Source organism: Alnus glutinosa, chromosome 14 (genome assembly GCF_958979055.1).
Source record: "Alnus glutinosa chromosome 14, dhAlnGlut1.1, whole genome shotgun sequence".
Lineage (NCBI taxonomy): Eukaryota > Viridiplantae > Streptophyta > Magnoliopsida > Fagales > Betulaceae > Alnus > Alnus glutinosa.
The window spans coordinates 25,600,862-25,611,816 of NC_084899.1; the positions used below are offsets into that span (position 1 = coordinate 25,600,862).

The 10,955-nt window shown below is 36.1% G+C and overlaps 1 protein-coding gene across 3 annotated transcripts; it reads left to right on the forward strand.

Moving 5' to 3' along the window:
• The first annotated feature begins 2,980 nt into the window (after window positions 1-2,980).
• On the forward strand, window positions 2,981-8,562 carry LOC133857332 (APO protein 1, chloroplastic). Of its 3 annotated transcripts, none has more exons than XM_062292555.1 (6): window positions 2,997-3,089; window positions 5,728-5,942; window positions 6,240-6,331; window positions 6,425-6,498; window positions 6,861-7,228; window positions 7,477-8,562. In XM_062292555.1, exons 3-6 carry the CDS (start codon window positions 6,277-6,279, stop codon window positions 8,309-8,311), a joined length of 1,332 nt encoding a protein of 443 aa, XP_062148539.1. In that variant the 5' UTR covers window positions 2,997-3,089; window positions 5,728-5,942; window positions 6,240-6,276; the 3' UTR covers window positions 8,312-8,562. The 3 variants fall into 3 exon arrangements, with proteins under 3 accessions (XP_062148538.1, XP_062148539.1, XP_062148540.1); XM_062292556.1 differs by having other exon boundaries at window positions 6,425-6,476; XM_062292554.1 differs by lacking the exon at window positions 5,728-5,942 and having other exon boundaries at window positions 2,981-3,089.
• Window positions 8,563-10,955: the final 2,393 nt, after the last annotated feature.

The following is a 10,955-nucleotide window of genomic DNA, read 5'->3' on the forward strand; positions in this document are numbered from 1 at the left end:
AACAAAAAAGGTTGGTCACTTTAGGGGTGGTTAAAAAAAACAGTAAAGAAAAGAAAAAGAGGAATGATTTGACCACGTGGTTGGCCGCTTTTTTCTACTCATTTTTGTAATTTTTGTATATTAAATAAAATTGTAATTTTTGTATATTAAATCTAATTGTAATTTTTGTTTATGCCATTTTCTAATTTAGTCTTTAAAAGTATTATGTATTTTTTTTTTTAAATAGAATGTTTTTTTTAATAGCATTAATTAAAAAATATGGGATCTTTAAATATTTAAAAAACACACTATTTTTTAGAGACTGAATTGAAAGAAATTCATCTAATCTAATTTGAAAGAAATTTATATGCTATAATTTTTATTTTATAGGGATTGAATTAATATCCAAATATCGACTTCACGTGAGTAGTCATGTATGAACTGGAAAACAAAAATCTATCATATTTTGTTCTCTCTCTCTCTTCTTCTTCTTCTTCTTTTTTTTTTTTTTTTTTTTTTTTTTTTTTTTTTTTTTTTTTTTTAAATGAAGGGTCTGGAGGTTGATTACTTGATTGAATTCGTCAACCTAGGTTTGTGCATTGGCCAGATTAAGTGTCAAAATCTTGTCAAGGTTTCAAATTATTTTCAAGGGGAAGGTCTCTCGTCCGTACGTCCGTTGGTTTATGCCATGGAATTGAATAAGATTGACAACACTTGGATTTCGTATCAGAACCGAACCATTCCCTCGATTCACTTGAGCCTCCACAAAGTCACTTTTCACTTGTGTCAAATGTCAATTCTCGAGCTCCAATCTTTGTTGTAGCCTCGCTCCTCAAGATGTCACTCTACTCTTTGTCTCTTTGAATCTTTGATGTTATGTCTCTTTGATGTTGTGGCTTCTTTAATAATGGAGATTGTCAATGGATCAAACTTGCATCACAAAATGCTTTTCATTTACTGAACTATTCTTCTTAATTTTTATTTTATTTATTATTATTATTTTTTTTTTATGAATGAAAAAAAAGGGTTAAACCTATTTTTGCCTCATGTGGTTTTATTTTTTATTTTTTTAATTTTTTCCCCTCTATGCTTTATTTCTATTTTTTTTTTATTATTATTTTTTTATCATAGATGGTACTTTGGTTATGAGAAAAGACGGAAATGACATCTCAGTCCAAATTTCAGTTCAAAAACTAACGACTGTCCACGTCAGCGACACATAATACACTTAAAAACGCAACACTTGTCCAGATGCCACGTAAGTCGCCACATCAGTGCTGACGTGACTGCCACATTTTTCTAATTTTTTTTTTATTTTATTTAAGGCTTTTTTTAAAAAAATAATAATAATAAAAAAAATTGTTAGGGGTGGCTTTGGACAAGATGGGGTGGCTAGCCACCCCCAATTTTTATTTTTATTTTTTTTCTTCTTTGGCCCTTGTGGCAACCCATAGATCGACAGTAAGGGTAGCTCAGCCACCTCCGCACCAAAATGGGGGTGGTTGGCCACCCCCATCTTGTCCAAAGGAGTGGCTTAATCATTGTTAACGATTGATTTTTTTTTTTTTTTTTGAAAGCCTTAAAATAAAAAAAAACATGTGGCAGCCACGCCAGCACTGATGTGGGACTTACGTGGCATTTGGGACAGGGAGAAATGATACTTACACATCACCCTCACAATAACTACACTCATACAAGACACGTTGGGGTGGGGTCCAGTGTGTGGGCCCCATCCCAATGTGTCTTGTATGAGTGTAGTTGTTGTGCACAAGAAGTGTAAATATCATTTCCCTTGGGACAGGTATCGCATTTTTAAGTGTATCACATGGCACTGACGTGGACAACCGTTAGTTTTTGGACGGAGGTACCATCTCTGTCTTTTCTCATAACTCAGGTACCAACTATAATAAAAAATGAAGCACATGAGACAAAATTAAAAAAAAAGGTCAAACCACATGTATCAATACCCTATTTAACCAAATATATATATATATATATATATATATATATATATATATATATATATATATATATATATATATATATATATATATATATATATAACACCAACAACCAAATACAATTTATTCCAGAAGATCAACTTCTGGAAATCAACACATTTACAACCCTCCCACCTAAAGAACACTCACAACAACCCTCACTCTTCGAAGGAACTAAACCCAAACCAGTCGATGGCAACTCAATTGCCAACAACAATACAATGAAAATAATCTGAATACGACTACAAAATAGATCACACCTCTTCTCAATTCAGAACCTGCTGATGAATATCCTAATTCAAGTATTGAGCGTAGAGACGGAGTTAGAAAGTATTTTAGCTAAGAGCCAAGGCATTAATTACAAATATATTAAAATAGGGGTAAAGATCAAAAGCATGAATAAGAAATATATTAATATTGAAGATGAAATAAATATATAAAAACGAAATTAGCATCAATTTAGTTTTGACCAAAAAAAAAAAAGAAAAAGAAATAATACAAAATAAATGTTTCATAATACATCAAATTTCAGCCAAAACACCTATTAAAATGGAACCCGCCATTTTTTTGAATCCCAAAAATATCTATGATTGAATTTATGCTAATTGTTGTGACAACTTCTCTTTCAATGTACACCATTAGAGAATCCGACAGAAACTTATCTTCAATTTTACTGCGAAGGGACCAATGGATCCATCATTTTTAATTAAATGTTTTAAATTTTTTCACCCCAGTATAAGATATAATGGATAATGAAAAATTAAATATTTTTCTCAAGGTAATAAATAATGAGATTATAAAATCTAAACTAATTAATTAAAAATAATGATTAAACTCTTTTTATAAAAAAAAAATTAGAAAAAATCAATCATAGAATTACCTTATTGATTTTGAAAATCCTTCTTCCTTTGGGCCTGAGGCTTGAATTGCAGATGATGGGCTTGTACCCAGACTGTTAAGTGTTAACTATCTCAACAGGGCTCAACTACTAAGCCCATTGAGCCTTGGCTTCAGGTACGTTTTCATACTTCCACAGCGATTTCAGTTTTTGCCACTGCTTTGACCCTAGAGAACACACTGTTCTGCTTCGCGATTCTAAGCTTCAACCAGGTAATATCAATTTCCCATCGTATTTTCTGAAATAATGTTGTTCGATTTCGATCTCGTTTTTTATTTCTTTTTGTAAATTTCAGTAGCTAAGATCTTTTTTTTTTTTTTTTTTTTTTGCTCTTGGGTATTCCATTTGGAAAACACCTTATCTGTTTGGTTGCTGAGAAAATATAGGAAAGGAAAAGAAAATCCTCTAACTTCAGAAAATTTATTTATTGGCTCAAGGAAATCGAAATTTTGACTCATCTGAACCTAATAACCCTATTGACTTTGTTAAGATGAAGTTCCTATACCCGTCCCCCCCCTCCTCCGTCACTGTAGAGCCTCATTCTCAACTCAGGAATTAAACTTTCTTCCACTCATAATGCGAGATTGAACTTCCCAACAAATATTTTTCATTATTTTCTCCTCAAATAACCAGTAAGCACCAGCTTTCAAATCATTTCGAAACTTCCAAATATTATACACCGACACACCCCCAAGCCAGCCTACAAAGAGTAGCACATAATGTATTCCCTTTCCACAAGTTCAAACTTTGTCTAACAATGGAATCCTAATCAGTGGGGACATACTTGTTCACTAGAATGCCATTGGAGGCCAATTTTCCAACCCACAAGAAATTCCACTTCCATCTCCAATCTGAAATTTGAAAAAATTCTTTGCTAATTCTTAAAAGTTCTACCAAATGAATAATATTTCATATACTTGACCGTGTATACCCATCACCATGCAAGTTTGGGAGTACAAGAAAACTGTGCAATCGTCTTTTCGCGGATGAAAGTACTCATTATTATTCATAAATGGCAGTATGTTGCAAATATGAAACTTATTAGCTTCTACTTGCAAATTCTAATTGATAAGTACACATTTAAGGACATAAATACACATTATAACTCACAGAATGTAGCTGCTCATGTAACAACAAAGATCTAAAATACTAATAAAAAAAAATTAGCAATGAATGGGTGAGTGGCTTACCTTTACTTTGGTCGTTTCTCCTTTCAACCGAAGGTCATTCTCCCCTCCTACAGTTTTGCTAGGTGTCATGCCTTGAATGGATTGCATGCGAGTTGTCCATGATTTGCGGCTACCAACTATTACAGTGAAATGTCCTCGATAATCTTTGTTTTGGTATGGTTCAGTTGGCATAAAATGCAAACTGCTACCATAACCGAATGAGTGGTGTTCTCCCACCAGCTTCGGCATGGATTATCCAAAAATTTGGCTGACAGTATCGGGATTAGGATTCAACTTAGATAGAAGGAGCGAGTGGATGCATTTCGGTATAATTTATCTCTTGCAGTTACAATGGTAACGTTATTGGGCTAGCTTAGATCTAAGTTGATCAATCCTTTTAATGGGCTAACCAGTAACCGGACCATTGATTTATATCCTACCATAATTCATTTTTTTTGATAAGTAAGTAAGTTTATTAAAAAGCGTAAGGCGCCCCTGAGTACACCGGGGGTATACACGAGCAGCCAAAGCCTGCACAAAAAAAGAAAAAAACCCAAAAAAACCCCAAGAGGACCAAGCCCGAAACCCACCAAAAACCCCAAAAGGAAAACCCTAGAACCCGAAAAAAAACCCAAAACAACCCACAAAAGAAACCTAGAGACAACCCAAACGCCCTCTAAAGAACACTACCCTACAACTTGAGGCCCTTTCCTTTCTTGCGCCTAGAGGAGTCTGAAGCAACACCATAGTTAACGGAACTTTGCAAATTCAGCAACTCCCTCTTTCCCTTCGATTTCTGGCGCGCTATCATCTTCTCACGCAGAAATTCCTCTTCCATGGCATCCCGAATAGCCAAAGCCTCCTCCTCAAAATCACCATCCATATCCCAATCCAAGGGCAAACCATCCCAAAAATCATTGACGTCCTCCCAAACCACAACCTCCCCGTTATGATCAAATCCAACCGGCCAATTTCGAGATTGGCAGCCTCTCGATCCTACCATAATTCATGGAGTCGATATATCAAACATTGATTGTATATCATCACTAGAAGGAATACAAATCGTACAAAACAGTAAGTTTTGATAAATACCCCCAACTATCGATTGGGAGTATGGTGCAAAGGATTACTGTCTCATTATTCTCGGTAGGAAACTCGGTAACGTTCTTAACCTACCACTAAGCACGTAATTTGACACGACATCAACTAATAGTCACAACTTAGCAGAAGGCGAGAAATTTGGTTGCATGCTTGGCCAGAACCATACCCCATCAACATGCGTCACTTAACCAAAGATGTGCCTCTTTAGAGGACTCGGATTCGGCATCATGCCTGTCGAGAGCAATACCCTATCAGAAGGCAACACGTGCTCAAGGTCGTACCCGTTAGTAGACACCCCACATATTTCAAGTGAAATAGGGAGGAATCATTCCATGCTTAATATTTATTTTTGTTATATCTAACAGTATGCATGTTGTTATGTCATTTAAAAATTCATATACACCAATTAAATCTATAAAATCTTTCTATTTTTCAAAATTATCGTTGAATTTATAGGACCAATTTCATGTGGATTCTACAAATCTAAGGATAATTTTGAAAATTAAAAGAATGAAAGAAAAAACAGAAATGAAAATCAATCATTTCACATTTACCATAGTTGCTTGCGTGGCGTTACCAGAAACTCCTAGTAAGGGCCAGACGAATTTTTGTCTGCATATTTCGAGTTGAGGCTTCCTTGGTGCCAGTGTGCTGGTACCACTTTTGATTCTGAACGCTGAACTATCAACGACTAGCTATGCATATTAGCATTAGCTGCTCCTCACTCGCTAGGAGAACGTACATCTAAGGCCTTTCTTAGTTAGAGACAATTGAACGAAGGCCGACTGTTTGTTGGTATGTTCTCTCTCTCTCTCTCTCTCTCTCTCTCTACAAATTTATACTCCTACTTTGACCACATGTAAATACATCGTTCGTTAAGAGTTGAATGGCCATTGGACCCAAAAGTTATTTTCAAGTTAGTTCCTTTCTTCATTTTATTGCTCTTGCATTGGATTACTTCTTCTTTGTAACTCCAGTATTGTACACCATATGTCTGAGGAAAATCCCCACAGAATTAGGACCCAAATATTGATACTTAGTATATAGTCTAAGAAAGTTCTTGATATATAGAGGTATTGATTTCATCAACAGGGAGATAACAAATACACTGGAAAACAATCCCAGACAAATGCTCTCGAAGCCGCTAGCTGTTTCTTCTGCATCATGGGATCCATCCCAGAAGGGTGAACTTACTTTTCTTCATTCTTTTTGGTATCTTGTCAGTTTTTATCCAATGCTGACCTATGTTGGATATAACATGTTCCCTCAAAAATCAGGTGTTTGCTTGGGCTTAATGGAGTTCAAGAGACCTCAGTTCTCAGCTTTAAGGTCATATACTCTTGGGTCCAAGGTTTCTATTCTCTATTCCATGTGCCTTTTTCTTCCTATTGACTTTTATCCGTAAATTACTGCATAAGTGGCTATAAAAATATGCATACGAAATGCTCTATGTATTATTCATTTTCGGTTTCCACCTTCACGGTCTTGATGAATCAATTGAAATTGTCTCGTTTACAATTTTTAGACGAAGTTTGTAAATGAAAGATGGTTTAGGGGGATTGAAGTATGTCAGTCATCACTCCGTGGTTTACTTATAACACAACAATATTGTTGAAGATTGTCATTCCTCTTAATCTTGTTAAAGCGTCCACATGATTTTGAATTTGAGTTCACAATAGTTTTTCTGAAACCTCAGTTTCATTCTAATTGCAGTTTGGGCATGAACGGCTTCAGAAAGGTGGGCCAATAATATTGAGAAACGTCTTTTGTGCCAATCAGAGGGCCAAAAGAAATCCACCTGTTAAGAAACAAGAAGCATATCCTCAAAATGTGAATCTTCCACACATACTACCTAAGAGAAAGAAGAAACCCTATCCCATTCCCTTTAAAGAGATCAAGCAGGCTGCTAGGGCAGACAAAAAACTTGCAGACATGAATATAGAGAAAGCCCTTGAGCCTCCAAAAAATGGATTACTTGTTCCTGATCTGATCCCTGTTGCTTATGAAGTAGTAGATGCCTGGAAAGTTTTGATTAAAGGCCTTGCACAGCTCTTGCACATCATTCCTGTGCATGCTTGCAGGTAATGTATTGTTTACTACTTTTACTACTCCCGATACAGTTGCAACTGTATTTTCTATTACTTCTGTGATGCTCCTTATTTATATTTGATTTTTTTATGCCATTACTTTCTAGGTCAGCCACATTCCCTATCATGTTCCTCATATCCCAGTTAATTCTATTAGCAAATTATGTAGTAAGTGAAGCCTATATGTTGGAATGTAATTTGTTTGAGCTGTTGGAATGTAATTTGTTTGAGCTCTTCTACAGTGAATGCTCTGAAGTTCATGTGGCTCAGACTGGTCACCACATTCAAGACTGCCTTGGTCAAACCAGTTCATCTCGTCGGAGCTTTCACTCTTGGGTCAAAGGCTCCATTAATGACATGCTTGTCCCCATTGAGTCATATCATCTCTATGATCCTTTTGGTCGGCGCATCAAGCATGAGACTCGATTTGAATTTGACAGGATTCCAGCTGTTGTGGAGCTATGCATCCAAGCTGGTGTGGATATACCAGAGTACCCTACACGCCGAAGAACCAAACCCGTCCGAATGATTGGGAAGAAAGTGATCGACCGAGGTGGATTTGTGGAGGAGCCTAAGCCATGGTGCTCTGCAAATTCATCTTCACTTGTTGATCTCGATACATATGGTGCATGTGGACTGTATCCACCTCCACCATTATCAGGTGTAGCAAGGATCGCACAAGAGACAATGGATGCATATGAAATTGTTAGATTGGGTGTGGAAAAGTTGATGAGGAAATACACTGTGAAAGCGTGCGGGTATTGTTCAGAGGTTCATGTGGGTCCTTGGGGTCACAATGTTAAGCTGTGCGGGGAATTCAAGCATCAGTGGAGAGATGGGAAGCATGGTTGGCAGGATGCGACTGTGGAGGAAGTTTTCCCTCCAAATTATGTGTGGCATGTTGAAGACCCAAAGGGGCCTCCTTTGAGGGGTGCAGTCAAGAGGTTTTATGGTAAGGCTCCTGCTGTGGTCGAATTGTGCATGCAGGCAGGTGCACAAATCCCTTGCAAATACAAGCCCATGATGAGGCTCGACATTGTAGTCCCTGAGAGTGAGGAGGCACGCTTAGTTGCCTAATGGAGCCTGTCGAAGATGATTTCATACTTGTATATTTGTCGTTGGATGAGTGATATCAACCCATCAACATAATGGCATATTGGCATCTTCAGTAAGCCTTGTTATAATTAGGTCATCATGTTATCGTAGGATGTCAGTATGATTTATACCATTTCAAGTCATGACAGTCTCGAACTGCTGTATATTAGCACATTCAAATAGGTAACATTTTTATGTTTGAATAATAAAAAGAAAATATAACTATTCAACAATTATGGCAATGGTATTAAGACAAATAGCATCTCCTCTCGTAAAATAACGAGCAAAAAGTGAGCAAAAGCTAATGTTTGAGGCATGCGAAAAGTGGGATGAGTTTGCACAAGTGAAGAAGAAGATGAAAGAGAGGAATCCAAAGAAAGTTCCTGGTTTTAGTCAGATAGAAGTGAAGGGCAAGATTAATGTATTCTTTGTTGGGGACAAATATCATCCTCAGGCTGAAGAATTTTATGGACTGCTTCGAGAGAAGCTTCTTCCCATAATGTTGGAGGTGGGTTATACACGAGAAATAAGTTATGGTTTATTAAGAAATTAAATTGACTGTTTTTGTGGGTCGCATGTGTTTCTTCATAAAAGATGATGAAAAATTTCTTGAAAGAGGCTCTTACAATTTGAACTTTCTATTCTAGTCACCGAGGCATTTGGTTTATGTTGTGTTTATTTTCCTTTTTGAATGGAGTAGCATAGTCATTTTTGTTTTGAACCCACGATGGGCAGGCCAATTTTTGGACGCATGAGAAAGTCTGTATTCTCACTCTGTGTATAAATAGAATTAGTCCATTGAATTCTATTATCACCGTGCATTCGGTCAATTAAAAGTAGAGAGTACCATACTACTCCTTCACACCCAAAAAACATTGTTCTTTGTTTTACAGCGGTTGAAGCAACAAAGATCACTAGAGGGGTAAATTTGCAAAAATCTATGAACAAAGTGAGAATAAATTTGCATAAATCTAACAGTTCATTGTTTGAATTGCTCTGTTTTTTATAAAAATTATCAGGTACCAAGGTATTGTGGTCATCCATTAGTGATTGAACAGAGAGTAATGAAAAAAACTGTTATATCAACCAATTTATTTACGCCCGAACAAAAACTCACATTCAATTGCGTTTTGTGTGGTTTGTTATTGAATCGGATTTTTGGGGACCAAAAAGCGGTTTTATTCCGATCTTTCCGTCTTCCAATATTTCAAATTCTTAGGACATTGTGATTTTATTTCTTTTAATGAAAAAAACTGTTATATCAACCAATTTATTTACGCTCGAACAAAATCTCACGTTCATTTGAGTTTTGTGTGGTTCGTTAGTGAATAGAATTTTCGGGGACCAAAAAGCAGTTTTATTCCGATCTTTCCGTCTTCCAATATTCCAAATTCTTAGGACGTTGTGATTTTATTCATTTTAATTAAAAAAACTGCTATATCAACCAATTTATTTACGCCCAAACAAAAACTCGCGTTCATTTGCGTTTTGAGTGGTTCGTTAGTGAATCGGATTTTCAGGGACCAAAAAACAGTTTTATTCTGAAATTTCCGTCTTCTAATATTCCAAATTCTTAGGACGTCGTATTTTATTTCGTTTGATGAAAAAAACTGCTATATCATCCAATATATTTATGCCCAAACAAAAACTCACGTTCAATTGCGTTTTGTGTGGTTCGTTAGTGAATCAGATTTTCGGAGACCAAAAAGCAGTTTTATTTCGATCTTTCTGTCTTCCAATATTCAAAATTCTTAGGACGTTGTGATTTTATTTCGTTTGATGAAAAAAATTGCTATATTAGCCAATTTATTTACGCCCAAACAAAACTTCACGTTCAATTGCGTTTTGTGTGATTCGTTAGGGAATCGGATTTTCGGGTACAAAAAAGCAGTTTTATTCCGATCTTTCCGTCTTCCAATATTCCAAATTCTTAAGCTGATATAACAGTTTTTTTCATCGAACGAAATAAAATCACAACGTCCTAAGAATTTGGAATATTGGAAGACAGAAAGATCGGAATAAAACTGATTTTTGGTCCCCAAAAATCCGATTCACTAACGAACCACACAAAACGCAATTGAACGTGAGTTTTTGTTTGGGTGCAAATAAATTGACTGATTTGTTTAGGGTTTAGGGTTTAGGGTTTAGGGTTTAGGGTTTAGGGTTAAGGGTTAAGGGTTTAGGGTTAAGGGTTTTAGGGTTTTAGGGTTTAGGGTTTAGGGTTTTAGGGTTTAGGGTTTAGGTTTTTTGCGTCAAACGAAACAAAATTACGTCGCCCACATATTCTATAATATAGGAAGACTGAAAGATCAGAACAAAACTCCTTTTTGGCTCACCAAAATCTGATTCACCAGTGCAGGTCCCAGAATAGGATTAAACGGGAGTGCGTATCCAATTGTAAATAATTTTGCTAAAAAACAAGTTTTTTGCGTCAAACGAAACAAAATTACATAGCCCACACATTCTATGATATTGGAAGACTGAAAGATCAGAACAAAACTCCTTTTTGGCTCACCAAAATCTGATTCACCAGTGCAGGTCCCAGAATAGGATTAAACGGGAGTGCGTATCCAATTGTAAATAATTTTGCTAAAAAACAAGTTTTTTGCGTCAAACGAAACAAAAT